This window comes from Phoca vitulina, unplaced genomic scaffold, assembly GCF_004348235.1.
Source record: "Phoca vitulina isolate PV1807 unplaced genomic scaffold, GSC_HSeal_1.0 scaffold2, whole genome shotgun sequence".
Lineage (NCBI taxonomy): Eukaryota > Metazoa > Chordata > Mammalia > Carnivora > Phocidae > Phoca > Phoca vitulina.
The window spans coordinates 53,494,226-53,510,870 of NW_022589705.1; the positions used below are offsets into that span (position 1 = coordinate 53,494,226).

Here is a 16,645-nt window from a genome sequence, read left to right on the forward strand (position 1 = left end):
CTAGACATTAATAGGTATTATGGAGGGGAAGGAGGATTCCTTGGTCAAATATGTTTAGGCAAAGACTGGCTTTTCTTTGCTGTGGGATGTCTCAGTCTGTTCTTTTTTTTTTTTTTTTTTTACCATGTGATGTACATTATGGATCTTTGTGGGGATACAGCAAGCAGCTGTTCTCAGTCAGACTTTGCCACAGGGCCCTTTACTTTGCCAGGGTGGGGCTTCTCACAGCACGAGGGACCTGCCAGACCTGGAAAATTCTGCTTCATAATCATGGGGTTATAGAATATTAAAATATGAAGGAACATTTGAGCCTACCTAAGCCAATATCACATTAAGGCTGGTGTTCCTAGCATGCTATTCCCCACAAGTATTTTTCCAGCTTTTACCTACAACCCTGTAGTGGGACTATCTCACAAGGGAAACCAATTCAGGTGTGTGCAATATTAATTATTTGAAAATGAGAGAAGGGAACCAATGCTTATTAAGCAAGGAATACGTGCCATGGACTCTATAGGTTCTTTCAAAAGGTCTGAATCAGTCCTGAGACTAAATGTTACTTCCATTTCATAAATTTGGAAGTCGAGGCTCAGGAGTGATTAAGCTTGCATAAGATAGCTCAGTTACAAAGTGACAAGAGTTGAGTTCCAGAAGCAGATCTGTTTTGTTTCCCAGGCTCATCTTTTCTGTACTACACCATGTTCTCTCCACAGGAGTTGCTTTATTTGCACGTTAAAAGAGTCTCTCTGCAATTGTTTTCAGTTGGTCTCTGTTAAATTCCTGTCCTCACAAAGGAAATTCTTTTTTAAAAAATTATGTATTTAAATTCAATTAAGTTAAAATATACTGTATTATTAGTTCCAGGGGTAGAATTTAGTGATTCATCAGTTGCATATAACACCCAATGCTCATTACACATCAAGTGCCCTCCTTAATGTCCATCACCCAGTTACCCCATCCCCCCACCCACCACCCCTCCAGCAGCCCTCAGTTTATTTCCTGGAGTTCACCATCTCTTATGGTTTGCCTCCCTCTTTATTTTCATCTTATTTTATTTTTCCTTCCCTTTCCCTATGTTCATCAGTTTTGCTTCTTGAATTCCACATATGAGTGAGATCATAGGATATTTGTCTTTCTCTGACTGACTTATTTCACTTAGCATAATACCCTCTAGTTCCATCCACATTGTTGCAAATGGCAAGATGTTATTCTTTTTGATGACTGAGTAATATTCCATTGTTTATAATACCACATCTTATCCATTCATCTGTGGATCAACATCTGGGCTCTTTCCATATTTTGGCTATTGTGGACATTGCTGCTATAAACATTGGGGTGCATATGCCCCTTCAAATCACTAGGTTTGTATCGTTTGTATAAATACCAAGCAGTACAATTGCTGGGTCATAGGGTAGCTATTTTCAACTTTTTGAGGAATTTCCATACTGTTTTCCAGAGTGGTTGCACCTGCTTGCATTCCCACCAACAGTGTAAGAGGGTTCCCCTTTCTCCATATCCTCACGAACATCTGTTGTTTCCTGAGTTGTTCATTTTAGCCATTCTGACTGGTATGAGGTGGTATCTCATTGTGGTTTTGATCTGTATTTCCCTGATGCTTAGTGATGTTAAGCATTTTTTCATGTGTCTGTTGGCCAATTGTATGTCTTCTTTAGAGAAATGTCTGTTCATGTCTTCTGCCCATCTCTTGATTGGATTATTTGTTCTTTGGCTGTTGAGTTTGATAAGTTCTTTATAGATTTGGGGTAAATCTTTATTTATCTGATAAGACATTTGCAAATATCTTCTCCCATTCTATAGGTTGCCTTTTAGTTTTGTTGACTGTTTCCTTTGTTGCGCAAAGTTTTTATCTTGATAAAGTCCCCATGGTTCATTTTTGCTTTTGTTTCCCTTGCCTTGCTGCCTCTGAGGTCAAAGAGGTTGCTGCCTATGTTCTCCTCTAGGATTCTGATGGATTCGTGTCTCACATTTAGGTCTTTCATCCATTTTGAGTTTATCTTTGTGTATGGTGTAAGAAAATGGTCCAGTTTCATTCTTCTGCATGTGGCTGTCCAATTTTCCTAGCACATTTATTGAAGAGACTGTCCTTTTTCTATTGAACATTCTTTCCTGCTTTGTCGAAGATTAGTTGACCACAGAGTTGAGGGTCCATTTCTGGGTTCTCTATTCTGTTCCATTGATCTATGTGTCTGTTTTTGTGCCAGTACCATATTGTCTTGATGATGACAGCTTTGTAATAGAGCTTGAAGTATGGCATTGTGATGCCCCCAGGTTTGGTTTTCTTTTCAACATTCCTCTGGCTATTCGGGGTCTTTTCTGATTCCATACAAATTTTAGGATTGTTTGTTCCAGCCCTGTGAAAAATGCTGATGGCATTTTGATAGGTATTGCATTGAATGTGTAGATTGCTTTGGGTAGCATAGACATTTTAACAATATTTGTTCTAATCCATGAGCATAGAATATTTTTCCATTTCTTTGTGTCTTCCTTGATTTCTTTCATAAGTGTTCTATAGTTTTCAGAGTACAGATCCTTTACCTCTTTGGTAAGGTTTATTCCTAGGTAAGTTATGGGTTTTGGTGCAATTGTAAATGGGATCGATTCCTTGATTTCTCTTTCTTCTGCCTCACTGTTAGTGTATAGAAAGGCAACTGGCTTCTGTGCATTGATTTTATATCCTATGACTTTGCTGAATTCCTATATCAGTTCTAGCAATTTTGGGGTAGAGTTGTTTGAGTTTTCTACATAAAGTATCATGTCATCTGTGAAGAGTGAAAGTTTGACTTCTTCTTTGCCGATTTGGATGCCTTTTTATTTTTTTAAGATTTTATTTATTTATTTGACAGAGAGAGACACAGTGAGAGAGGGAACACAAGCAGGAGGAGTGGGAGAGGGAGAAGCAGGCTTCCTGCAGAGCAGGGAGCCTGATGCGGGGCTTGATCCCAGGACCCTGGGATCATGACCTGAGCCAAAAGCAGACGCTTAATGACTGAGCCATCCAGGCGCCCCATCTTTTATTTCTTTTTGTTGTCTGATTGCTGAGGGTAGGACTTCCAGTACTATGTTGAACAGTAGTAGTGAGAGTGGACATCCTTGTCGTGTTCCTGATCTTAGAGGAAAGCTCTCAGTTTTTCCCCCTTGAGGATGATATTCGCTGTGGGTTTTTCGTATATGGCTTTTATGCTATTAAGGTATGTTCCCTCTATCCCTACATGGCAGAGAGTTTTTATCAAGAAAGGATGCTGTATTTTGTCAAATTTTTTTTCTGCATCTATTGAGAGGATCACATGGTTCTTGTTCTTTCTTTTATTAATGCGGTGTATCACACTGATTGATTTGCAGATGTTGAACCACCCTTGCAGCCCAGGAATAAATCCAACTTGGTCGTGGTGAATAATCCTTTTAATGTACTGTTGGATCCTATTATTAGTATCTTGGTGAGAATTTTTGCATCCATGTCCATCAGGGATATTGGTCCGTAATTCTACTTTTTATTGTGGTCTTTATCTGGTTTGGGGATCAAGGTAATCCTGGCTTCATAGAATGAGTTCGAAAAATTTCTATTTTTTGAAAAAGTTTCAGAAGAATAGGTATTAATTCTTCTTTAAATGTTTGGTAGAATTCTGCTGGGAGACCATTCGGCCCTTGACTCTTGTTTGTTGGGAGATTTTTGATTACTGATTCAGTTTCCTCACAAAGGAAATTTTGTTCTCAAGCTGCCCACCAGTCTTAAGATCTCGGCAGACAGCTCTCCTCTGCCCCCTAGTGTCCTCTCTGCACATTGCACATGTACAGTTCCTTTTCTTTCTCAAGGCCTTGGTCAGCCTCTGTGGATCAACTCCAATTTGTCTAGGTCCCTCTGCGTGGGTCTTACCTGGGGTCTCTCTCAACAGGCAGAACCAGAGGGGCTTACCCATTCTATACCTATTCCTACAGCTGTTTCCATTCACTGTTTTCTTACTGATTGACATCTTGTGGGTGAAGGCTGAGGTCTAAATTATTTCACAGGTGCTGTTTGCATTTTTCTAGCAATTCATTTAGCTTAACAGACTCATTCTACCACTGATTTTTAGTACTAACTTTAATAAAGACCCTGGGGACTGAGATATCTAATTGACTATATCTTGTAGAGGCAAGGAGCCATGGCTCTGACATGAACTAGACCTTGTACAAATCATTACTCTATCTCCTCCCACTGCGTGACCCTGGGCATGTCACTTAATGTCTCAGAGCTTTGATTTATTTATCTGTAAACTACTTCACAGGTGGAGATAAAATGAGATCATTCATGTAGTGTTTAGTATAGAAAGTGCTCAAAATAGCAGTTATTTCTTTATTAATTTAAAAAATGTCCATTAAGCATCTAAAATGCCCCCATCTGGGAAAACAACCCTGAATAAAATAATCGTGCAAGTATATACTTACAAACCATGATAAATGCTCAGCTGGGAGAACTCGCTGGTTTCCATAAAGATACAGGCCAGCTGGAATGGGGAGGAGGAGCAGGAGTGGTCGGAGAGGGCGTCCAAAGGGAAGTGTTGTTTGAGCTAAGGATTGGAGGGTGATGGGGAATTAGCTCAGTGACAGAGTAGAAAAGAAGGGCATTCCAGGCAAGGTGAACAGCTTGTGAAAAGGCCTGGCAATGAGCGGGAACATAGCATTTTTGAGAAGCTGAAAGCAGGCCTCTGTAGTGTGAGTGCAGGTAGAAGGAGAGTGGTCTAGACAGGGTTTCAGGGGATGGGTCTCTCCCCTAAAGGTGGTGGGAAGCTATTGAAAGTTCAGTATTCAAGGTGTGGGTGGGTGGATGGGTGTGGCATCAGTAAATCATGTTCAGAGCTCACCCTGCTTTTGAAGTGCGGAGCAGATTGAAAGGGGAGAGGCTGTGGGCACCGTTGGGCAGCTCTTGCAGGAGGATAGGCGAGGCAGCTGGTAGCCTGGACTAAGAGGCAGGGGTGGACGTAGAATGGAGGCGACAGAATCAAGAGACATTTAAAGAAAAATTGAGCAGCCTCACTGAAGGATTGGATGAAGGCAGAAAGAGGGAAAGGGAGACAACATGGGGGACTCCTGGGTTTCTTTCTACGCACCTGGATGGATAGTGGTTCCTTTCACTGAGGTACCTGATTCTATTATTCAACCTCCTAGGGAGTATACCAGACACTGGAGGGAAGAGAATGGGAGAAGAAGAGAGGAATGAGAGGCATGAGACATCTTTTACCTGGGTAGAGCTGCCATAGTTATCACTTTGCGGAGTGGCTGGGTGGATTTTGGTACAACGTGCTGACTAGCCAGCTGTTGTGTTATTCTCTCCTTGATGTAGACATGTCCCTGTGGAGAGATCCATTCTGCAGTCAACGGAAGCTACACTTCCCTGGTCAAATCCCTGCAAGCCCATCATTTTAAGCTGTCCCATCACAAAGAGCAGGGGCCATGGGTGGGTGGGTAGGGGATTGGGCTAAGAAGACAGTGAGTTGGGGTGGGGTGTGGTCAGGCCTGGCATAGGAGTCGGGGAACTGCTACTCTTCTGAGTAGGTGTGTTGTGTGGGTCAAGCCTTGCCTGAGTCTTTGCTGCCTTCTCTAGGGGACCATGATCCTGACCAATCTGACTGCACTGCACAGGGACCCTGCAGAATGGGCCACCCCCGACACTTTCAATCCGGAGCATTTCCTGGAGAATGGACAGTTTAAGAAAAAGGAAACCTTTCTGCCTTTCTCAGTAGGTGAGTTCTAACTAATAGGAGTGTCAGAATCCTGAGTCCCTCTCTTAGCCCTCCCCCTAGTCTTCTCCCTGCTATACATGCTACACAGAGCCCACACTGTGGAATACATGATAGGCTGCTTATCATTAACTTAAAAACAAATATAGATTGGTTTTCTGATCCACTATCATTTTGCTGATGACACTAAGGCTCAGAAGGGGAGGAACTGGAATTTGATGACCTGAAGCCCAAGAAGCACACCGCCCTGAGTGTATCTGGGCTGATTCTGATTAGATCTTCTTTGTTTTACCTTCACTTCATTCTGTCATCGTTGTTCACATTGGACAAGTCCCTTCAAATAGGAAAGCTGCTATGAGACGTAGGAATACCTTCCAGTCTTCTGTCTACAGTAGCTTCAAGTTTTGTATTTCAGTACCAAGTCCCAGCCATATATTTCAAGGATTATAATTATTCTTGCCTCACTGGTGCTTTGCTATTGAGAATTTTATCATACCCTCTTAATTACAGACTTCATTTGCAAGCACATTATCTCATTTAATCTTTGCAGCAACCCAGTTATTAATAATTAGACAGGAAAGTGATCAGTATTTCCATTCTTAATATAAGGAAACTAAGAATAAGAGAGTTGTTTCTTATCCGAGATCCTGCACTCAAGGAATTGGCAGAACAGGGCCTAAGACTCAAGGCTTTATACTTCTAGTCTACTGCTCTCTTTACCACAACTAGAATGTAACTCATCTTCCCACTTAAAGGCCCTTCCACTTTGATTCAGAATTCATTCCATAGGCATCAGTTAGCATATGCATGCATAACGGGCAGTCCACAAACTCCGTGGTGTAGAGCACTATTAATGCTTACAAGTCTATAGTTCAGCTACAGGTAGCTCTGCTGGTCTTAGCTGGGCTTGTTTATGTGTTTGGGAGGTCAGCTGGTTGAAAAGCTGATCTAGGATGACCCCAGCTGGAACAACAAAGCTTTCCACATTCTCTCTCACCCTCTAGCAAACTAGTCTGGTTTGTTTACTTGTTAGTGTTAAGATCCCAAGAGAGAGAATGGAAACACACAATGTCTCTTAAGGCTCAGGCTGCAAACTGACATTCTGTTACTTCCACTGCATTCTGTTGGCCCATGCAAGTCATAAGGTCAGACCCCATTAAGGGAGGGGAAAATACTGTAATTTTTGGTGGGAAAGGGTATGAAGTCACGTTGCAAATGATGTGGGCACATGGAGAAGAGGGGAATTGGAGCTGTTTTTGCAGTCAGTCTTATCTCTGTGATTGAGAAGAATGAAATTCAAAGAAGGCAAACAATTTGGGGATTCCCACAGGAGGTGTGACAGAATGAGGATTAGTTAAACAGAAGAAATAGAAATCTAAAAAATCCAATGAGTTAAGAAAATGTCAACACATTGTTTTTTTCCCACCCCACTCCCATCTTTGGCACACAGTTGCTTTTCCTTGTTCTTGGTCTAGCACCTTCTGAAGACAGCCTCCCTGAAAGAATGAGATATGGACGGCTCCTTCTCTTTTCTTGGGAAAAGATGACCATGTGTGAAATCACTACTTCTGCATAGCCAGGGCATATTGTGAAGCTATTATTGCAAATTTATTATTTTCTTTTCCTCACTGAAGTCCTTTCAGGTTGACCTGACATAGCAGCAGGCAGCTTTATGAAAGGCATGAGTTTGGTTCCTTATTTTTCAAATAAAATCATTCGGTCATAGGGATAAGGTTAGGAAGAACTTATCCCAAAACACCTAGGTCATTTCTCTCATTTTACCAATGAAGAATTGACCTTGTTAGATGGTGATAGCCAGGTGGTGGGAGTACCAAGAAGATACCAGTTTCCTGTGATCCAGGTGGAAGCTTAGAAAACAAGTAGTCCTCATTTTCATGCTTTGAGTAGTAAATTCCTACTTGTCATCTTCTTGGTATCATTACCCAGCCGGCCACATGAATCAGTTCGAAGAGAGATTATTTCATGGATTTGACAGGTGGGGAAAATTTAGCTCTGTAAGATGAATTTGTTCACTACCCACAGCTGTTACTGATGGAACCAGTACTTTAACCCTGGTTCCTGACGCTCTGGGTCCAGTTTTGTCATCATACATGGATTCTTCTAGGAGAATCTTAGTATTTACGGGACAGCCAACTAGGTACCATTTTAACAAATTTCCTCATCATGCTATGTGTGATGGGTAAAGAGATAAACACGGAGGGAACGGAGATGAATGAGACACATGCTGGTAGGAAACACAGGCCCCCCAAAAAGTAATAGCAGCATAATTGTGTAGCACGTTTACTAAACACTTCTGCAGGTGTTACCTAATTTTACTTCCTCAACAGCCCGTTATAGGCAAAGGACAAAATGGAGGCATGCATACATTAATGAGTTTTTAAGAGTATTTAATTACAAGGGAAAATACAAAGTAACATGCAGCACACAGAATTAACTACAGAGAATTATACCAGTTCCAGTGTCCAGGGGAATCCCCACAAGGACAGTGAGGAAATATGTCAGAATGTTAACAAGGGCTCTTGTCTGGAATTACAACCATCTTTTACATTTTTTATTGTCTTCTTTATGCTTTTCTTTTTCATGCATTTTTTTAAAAAAATGTCTGCCAGTGAATACATATTACTTAGGGAGAAAGTAAGTTATCACAAACACACACACGAAAGAGATGGTGGTAGTGAAACTGTGGGAGGTTGTTGCAAGGGAGGGAATAATAGAAGCCTAGAGCAGATGTCAGAGCACAAGTGAGATGAGGTGGGGTCTGCACAGGTCGGCTGTGGCAGTGATGAGAGAGAAGTTATATACAAGGGATACTGATCCAATAAGCAAACCCACTGACGATAATGGGAGGAAGTTACAAATAGGGAAAGAGAGAAGATAAAATGAACTCTGTGGTGTTGAATTGGAATCAGAGGTTATCAATATGACCTCAGATTTCTGATAGGTAGGTAGGTATAGAAATAAATATAGACATAAACATGAATGCATATATATAATTTAAATATATTCTCACATTATATACATACAGATTCCCCAGCTCTAGCCACTGATTCACTGAGAGCAACACTACCCTGATATCAACAAGCATGTCAAATGCCCGGATCTTGGTTTCTAGATATCATTACCCACTGAAAGGAACTTAGACTTCTAGAAAGATGGCTGATTCTAGGGTTGGGGAAGGGAAAGTGTAAGATGAGCCTGAAACACACTGTTGTGCCCAAAAGTTAAGGAAATACCAGCTTGAATGGGCATCTAATGGCCAAATCTGGAACATCTTGAGCATCAAAACAAATAATAATAACAATTTATAACCCTTTAAATAAAAATAGGAATCTCTGGGGCGCCTGGGTGGCTCAGTTGGTTAAGCAACTGCCTTCGGCTCAGGTCATGATCCTGGAGTCACAGGATCGAGTCCCGCATCGGGCTCCCTGCTCGGCAGGGAGTCTGCTTCTCCCTCTGACCCTCCCCCCTCTCATGCTCTCTCTCTCTCATTCTCTCTCTCAAATAAATAAATAAAATCTTTAAAAAAAAAATAGGAATCTCTGAACTCATACTGATCTAAATAAATGAGTGGGAAAATGGGGACGAGAGAAAGCATTTCCTTTAGTAGAATTCTAGCTAAAAGATGTGGAAGGAATGATGGAATTTTAAAGCTCACGATTTGGCAACCATCAGAGTAATAAATAATTTAGCCAAGAAATAGCAATGGAAACTGGTGGATGAAAAGTCAGTGGGGAATGGTTTATTAACATAGTCTTAAAGTATTTATTAGTTACAAAGAGAAGAAGAATCATTTTACAGGGGAGAATTTGGTAGACACCACCTTAATCAAGTGATCAAAGTTAACATCACCAAAAATGGGACAAATCAAAATTGTGTACCACCCAATAGGATGAAATGAGAGCACAGCCTCACTTTGGTGCTATTTCTATCAGAAATGCATGACCTCCCAACCTGAATCTAATCATGAGGAAACATGAGAGGCATTTATCAAGTAATTTGTCATCTTCAAAAAAGCCAGTCATATAGACCTGGTGTGGATACACACACACACACACACACACACACACACAATGGAATAGTATTCAGCCATAAAAAAAAGAATGGAATCTTGCCATTTGCAACAGCATGGATGGAGCTAGAGAGTATTATGCTAAGTGAAATAAGTTAGTCAGAGAAAGACAAATACCATATGATTTCACTCATATGTGGAATTTAAGAAACAAAACAAATGAGCAAAGGAAAAAAAGAGAAGCAAACCAAGAAACAGACTCTTAACTAAAGAGAAAAAACTCATGGCTACCAGAGGGGAGGGGGTTGGGGGGAAGAGTGAAATAGTTGATGGGGATTAAGGAGTACACTTGTGTGATGAGCACCGAGTAATATGTAGAATTGTTGAATCACTATATTGTACATCTGAAACTAATATAAAACTGTATGGAATTAAAATGAAAAGCTCAGAAAAAAAAAAAAAATGCCAGTCATGGAAGCTAAGGAGTCCCTTGCATGACAGCCAAATGCAACAGGTGATACTCAACTGGTCCTTTTCCAATAAAGGGCATTATTGGGACAACTGGTAAAACCTAATTGAGGATCTCGGGGGTGAAGTGATGGTAATGCATCAATGTTTTCCTGAATTGGTGGTTATATTGTAGTTATGTTGGAGAATGTCCTTGCTTTTAGAAAATACATACTAAAGATTTCATAGGTAATGTAGACAGTGTACTTTCAAATAAATAACTCAGAAGAAACAAGTTCTATGTGTTATTCTTACAAGTCTTCTGTACTTTGAAAGTATTTCAGAATAAAATGCATGATATGGAAAGTATCACAGTGAAGAACTGTAATATACAGAAAGCTATTTTAGTAATGCTGCCACTGAAAACATTTTATTTAAAGGTAGTCTTTTAAATTTTATTCTTCCATTTTTTGAGAATTAACTAGATGAAGTTAATGCTAAGCTATTTTATAGCTAGAATGTTTATTATTATCCAGGTAATGTGTTAAAATACTTTGTTTTGCTATTTAAGTTATTAAATTCTTTGGTCTATTTGGATTTATTGTGTAGCCCACACAATATATAAAATAAGGTTCCCATTTTATTTTTAGGTTTTTTTTTAAGGAGTAGGGGACAGAGGGAGAGAGAGAGAATCTTAAGCAGACTCCACGCCCAGCACAGAGCCCAACACCAGGCTCGATCTCATGACCCTGCGATCATGACCTGAGCCAAAATCAGGAGTCAGACACTTAACTGACTGAGCCACCCAGGAGCCCCTAAAATAAGGTTCCCATTTTAAACACACGCTCACACACACACTTCCCATGATGCCCAAATCACATGGCTAGAAAGTGAGAGGATTCGAATTGGATCTCCCTTCTGCCTCCAGTTCCTCCCTCACATAACAGGGAGCGGGATTTGGCTAGGATGGTGCTAACTGTGGGCGAACGGATGCAGCAAGGGCCCCACTGCAGGAAGGACTGCTGTGTGTAAGACTATTCAAGCAGCCTGAGATAATTCCAATGCAGAGGGCGTGAGATCCGCAGTCATTAGGGGGGAAAACATGACATAAGGGAAAGCTATCTTGCATTTTAGAAACCCTGCTCTGACATTTATTGGCTTATATTTTTCTACAGTTTTAAGGAATGAAAAAAATCAATCAACACAGAGTTTTTTGTTTTGCTGTCTAATGTTGTTGTTTGCTGATTGACTTTGAAAAGCCTTTCAGCTATACATCCACTTTTGAGGTCAACCCAGGCCTCCCTCCTCTTTTGTCCTACACCCTATACCTTCACCCTGGGGGTCAGCTGTCTGACCCCTGAAAGCATTGGAGTTTTCGAGTCCAGACTTACACTTTGGCCTGGGTAATTGTCAGATTAAATGAGCCTCTGTACGTAAAGCTATGGGGCCTACCAGCCCCTTCTTCTGCTTAGGTTTTGCAAGAAGTTGAAGATGTCGGTCCCGGCTGGGCACCCACACCAGCTGGGAAGATGACTTGTCTTATGCTTTTGTCTTTCAGGAAAGCGGGTATGCCTTGGAGAACAGTTGGCCAAGTCTGAGCTGTTTATTTTCTTCACTTCCCTTGTGCAAAAATTTACCTTCAGGCCCCCCAACAATGAAGAGCTGAGCCTGAGGTTCAGAACGGGCCTCACCATCTCCCCAGTCAACCACCAGCTCTGTGCAGTCCCTCGGTCGTGAAGTTGTCGAGAGGGAGAGGAGAAAGGAAAGCAAGAAGTGCCGTGTCCTCTGAAGGCCCTGGCGCCTGCTCAGAAAGGAGGGGATGGGATGGAAAGTGACTCTGAGGGACGATCGTGGGAACTGAACTCAGAGGGAGCATGAGCCAAATCCCAGCCTTGCTAGCAGATCTTTTATGTTGTGAATGATTTACCTTTCCATCCAAGAGATGAAAAGCAGGTAATGATTCCTCCTCTAAAGGAATAGCTGCTGTGAGAATCAGAGGGAATAATGGACTTTGAGTGGTTTGGGAAACCATACAGCTTGTCATAAAAATTTTAGCTGAAACCGGCCTCTTTCCTGCTTGCTTCTTTAGACGTGGGTTTGCTTCTAGCCTGCGGAGGTGGCTCAGGTCACAGTGGTGCCAAATGATTGATTGATAAGAGTTAGACTTTGGACGCTGGGGCAGCCAGGGCCTGACCGCAAATGCTCTCACACTCGGTGGCACTATGCAGGCTTTATTTTGCTCCCACCTTAGAATGGCCCTCTGGGAAGTCAGCCAGGCAGCTATCACTCCCTGTTTATATTCAGGTTCCTGTGAGAAAGCAGTTCCTGTGGTTTACCTAACCTAAGGAAACACTACCTTGGCTTTGGAATCAGGACCAAGCAGAGTGTGACTACTACCAACTAAACCCGGGGAACAGGTTTGGGAAACAATGTGGAATTATGTTCTGTCCTTAAGGGTACCTCTTTGTCTTAATTCCTCTATCAGGCATCTCTTCTCAAGCTGTTCACATTGGATTTAACTATGGGGTGGATGTGAACTTTTCTTGCAAATAGATGGTCAGATTTTGAATGGTTAAGTGTTACCAGCCTAAATTCAACTGGGCCCTGGTGCAGTATTTTATAGTAGGGAACCAGAAATGCCAGAATCCTGCCCAATCCTTCTGCATGTACTTGCTGAGGGGAGACAATGGCCAGAAAATTGAAGGCCAGGTAACACTGATGGTCCACAGAGTTTTGACACCAACCCCAATGCAAACAAACACAAAAACACCTGCTAAACTGGACTAAACCATATGGAAGATCTTTTTTCCTAAGGTAGAGACCTTGTGTGCTTCTGCCTGCTCTTCTGGAACTCTGCTACCACCACTTAAACAGGCCCATGTAACCCCAATGGATGATGAGAAATACATGGCCCGGTCGTTGCTGTTGCAACCCTAGCTGACATCTGGCTGACCACCGGAGCTGTTCTAAGACCATCTGAGATGAGCTGGACCCAAGCATATCCAGCAGCTGAATGCAAACGCATGAGTGATCCCAGCTGAAATGAGAATTGCCCACCTGAACCCAGCCTAAACTGCCAACCTTAGATTTATGAGTTAAATGGTTATTGTTTTAAGCCACTATGTTTTCAGATGCATTGTTACACAGCAATTGCTAACTAATACATTCCTTGAGGGCAGGAACAGTATCTTATTCAAGAACAGTGCCTGGAACATAATAGGGCTCAAAAAAAAATAGCGAATTAATAAATAAAATAAGGTAGAATAATTATGGGCTGGTGCTAGATTGGACCTATTACTCCAAATCAGATCTCTGCCACTACCCCTCTGTCCTTGTCACCTCATTCCAATGACCTATTTCTCAGTCCTCATGCCAACTTCTGCATAATCCGTCAGCAACACAGTGGAGGAGTGCAAGCTTGTTCTTACCTCACTGTGCCATTTCCCAGGTGGCTGTTCCATTTCCCAGGTGGCTTTCTGGAATAGGGCCACCTATTCCTTTTCCCCATGCTTACTTCTCAAGAATAGGCTGATGTCCCTGGATGGGTATTTTGTACTATCTGTGTTTTTGTGCATTCACCATGAGCTATGTGTTCTGCTCTGAAAAGCTAAGAACTTTTCCCTCTGCTTTTGAAGCAGATAAGAAATTAAGCAAGAATAAAGGGTCAAATGCAAAGGGCCACTTTCAGGGGCTGGCATGGAGTCATTGATGATGCCGTTGCAACAATCAGGGTCAGAACAGAGGCCTCTCTCAGTCCAAATAGTTCAAAGGTCCAAAAATATCACAGGGCTCTGATGTACATAAAACAACATTAAAAGATGCAAGGGGGTGGAGGAGTGTAGCACAGAGAGTCAGATGAACTGGGAGCCAGGCCTGAATTCAGTTCCAGGTTTTACCATTTATTAACTTCCACCTGTGAATTAAACAGGCTACTTTACTTTCCTGAACTCATATCCTAATCTGTAAAATATAATTAAATGATACCTACTCTGGTAAATTAGGAAACTGATCAAAAGAGCCACTATCCCTCTCTGGGTCGCCTTTCTTTGTGGTACTCCTCCCGGTGGGACAATTATGTATAATTGCCCTGATACATCCAAGAGTGGCCATGTCAGTTGCTCGATAAAATGAGCAAAAGTTCCACAGATTCAACATGTTTCTTTTTTCTCTGCCATGAGACCAGCAATGTCCCAGATAAAGGTCTGTCAGCCTACAACCAGTTGACAAAGACATAAAGCCGAGTCACAGCTGATTCAAGATGGACATGCAATAAGACAAACCTATTTTTTTGTGAGCCACTAAGACTTTGGGATTGTTGATTATGCAGCATAAGTTATCCTAAACTGTCTGATACATCAGCATTTTAATTGAGAGGACCATACATATTTATGTTTGTAGTTACTGTGAACACCAAATATGCATGTGTGTGTCTCTATATATACTATTATATATATATAATATATATACTATATATAAAATGTTACTTTAATACATATTAAACATATAAATTTATATAATATACCATATATATTATATAATTATTATATGTTATATTAAACAAAGTCACAGTGTGTTTGGCATATAATAGATTAAATTGTAGTTGTAATGTTGTTACAGTTATTTTAGACAAAAACTTTAGTTATTTCTACACCTTTTTTCTATACAATTTGATCTTTTCCTCACTAGGTTCACAGAACAATATATTCTCCCTATTGACTACAGGATCATCATAAATCCTTTGATGGGCTGCCACACTCTGAAATCCCAGTGTGCCATCATGGGTAGTCTAGGAGAATGGCACCCTCTGCATTTGGACTGTGCACGGCCATATGTGTAGGCCTGCTCCTTGGCTGGGTGTATGATAATTTTCATGATCTGAAACTTGCTCACTTCATCAATTACATCTTTTAGTATTTCTGCCAAACAAGTGAACTCCTATCAATTCCCTAGACAGACTAGGTCCTCTGACATCTTCATGTTTTTAGATAAGCAATTTTTTCCTGTAATAAGTATCTCATGACACATGGCAGACCCAGCCTAGACGTCAACTCTTCAATGACATTTTTCTTGACTCTCAGCCAGTTGGTTGCTCCCTCCTTCATTCTCTGAGGATTTTATTCAAAAGTTTTCATTTCCTTTATCCATGTAATCTCCCAGTTACACTGAGCTTTTTGGAGGCATTTTGCCTTGCTCACATAGGCTCAGTCCCTAACAGTTTTGGTGCATAGTAGATGCTCAGTAAATGTTTCCTGGACCTATAGGATGGGGGAGAGCAGCCGAGTGACTAAGGCAGAGCAGGGGCACTAAAGGTGCAGGGTGTCAGACATTTCCTGCTGCTATGTAGCAAGTTTCTGAGCTCTATGTGCCTTAACTTCACATTCAAAGACTGTACGCTAAGGTCCCTTCTAGTTCCAGAAATCTGACCTGTGGAGGGATCTTCTGAAATGGCAAAGCAAGGACCTTCAAAAAGCCACTCCTCCATAAAAGCGCTAGAAAACTAACAAAAGTTGTCAAAATCCACATTTCCAGAACTCTGAAAAGTAACCAAAATCTTGCAACAATCTGAGCATTTAAGGTGGAAAAAAAAAATAAAAATAAAAGAGCTGGATCTCAGTAAGAACAGCAAGCTCTGTGGCATTTTAACTTACCCTATTCCCATTCTCTTCTCCCCAGCTCTGCAGTCTCCTTAAAAAGCAGCAACCTCACAGCCGTGGGGCTGAGAAAACCAAGCACCAAGTAACCGCTGGAGGGAGTAGGACAGGTTTGGAGCACCAGACAGCTGTCACTATTTGACCTGTCTGGCAGTTCCCTGAAAAGCCCCATTCTCAGGGCTTGTCTTTATTTGACCTGACTCAAAGTTGAGTCTGTGTGAACCACACTGTAAGGCATTTGTTGAAAAACATCGGTAACAATTGTGCAACACACTGCAGTAACCAGGGTGGTGATACCAGATGGTGCTCACAAGAGGATTAAAAGGGAAAACTGGGGAAGGAGATGTCCACGGGAGCTTCAAACAGCTCTAATATATTTCTGGGAATCTAAAAGGCCAGGCACATGTAAGGATTGTGTGCCTGGCCAGGAACGACCTGAGAAGGCCCTAATCTCTCATTCTGGCTGACCTTGAGGCTCTGCAGAAGCAGGAAATTAAAGCTAAGACAGAGTTGTAAGCTACCTGCTAGTGTGTCCAAGATGTAACCCAACTCATATGCAGAGCCCTGAGACATTTACTGGTTCAAGGCACTTAAGGAAACCTCTGTCCAAACATGACTGAACGCAGTACTAACAGAGCAGAACATCCAGTGGCTGCACACGATGGAGAATAGAAATTTTACAGAATTCGTCCCAGAAAGTCACCAAACAAGAAGCAACAAAAACGACAACAGTAACAGTAACAGACCTGGGTGGTTCCTGATTTCCAGAGTTTCCACATCATATC

General features: G+C 41.6%; 1 protein-coding gene across 1 annotated transcript in view; it reads left to right on the forward strand.

The window, feature by feature from the left end:
* The window catches only part of LOC116646778 (cytochrome P450 2J2), a 36,859-nt gene extending 22,283 nt beyond the window's left edge, over positions 1-14,576 (forward strand). Inside the window, exons 8-9 of the mRNA XM_032427685.1 lie at positions 5,597-5,735; positions 11,768-14,576. Of these exons, the coding sequence (XP_032283576.1) occupies positions 5,597-5,735; positions 11,768-11,946 (318 nt within the window). The 3' untranslated portion in view covers positions 11,947-14,576. The remainder of the gene's footprint in view (positions 1-5,596; positions 5,736-11,767) is intronic.
* Positions 14,577-16,645: the final 2,069 nt, after the last annotated feature.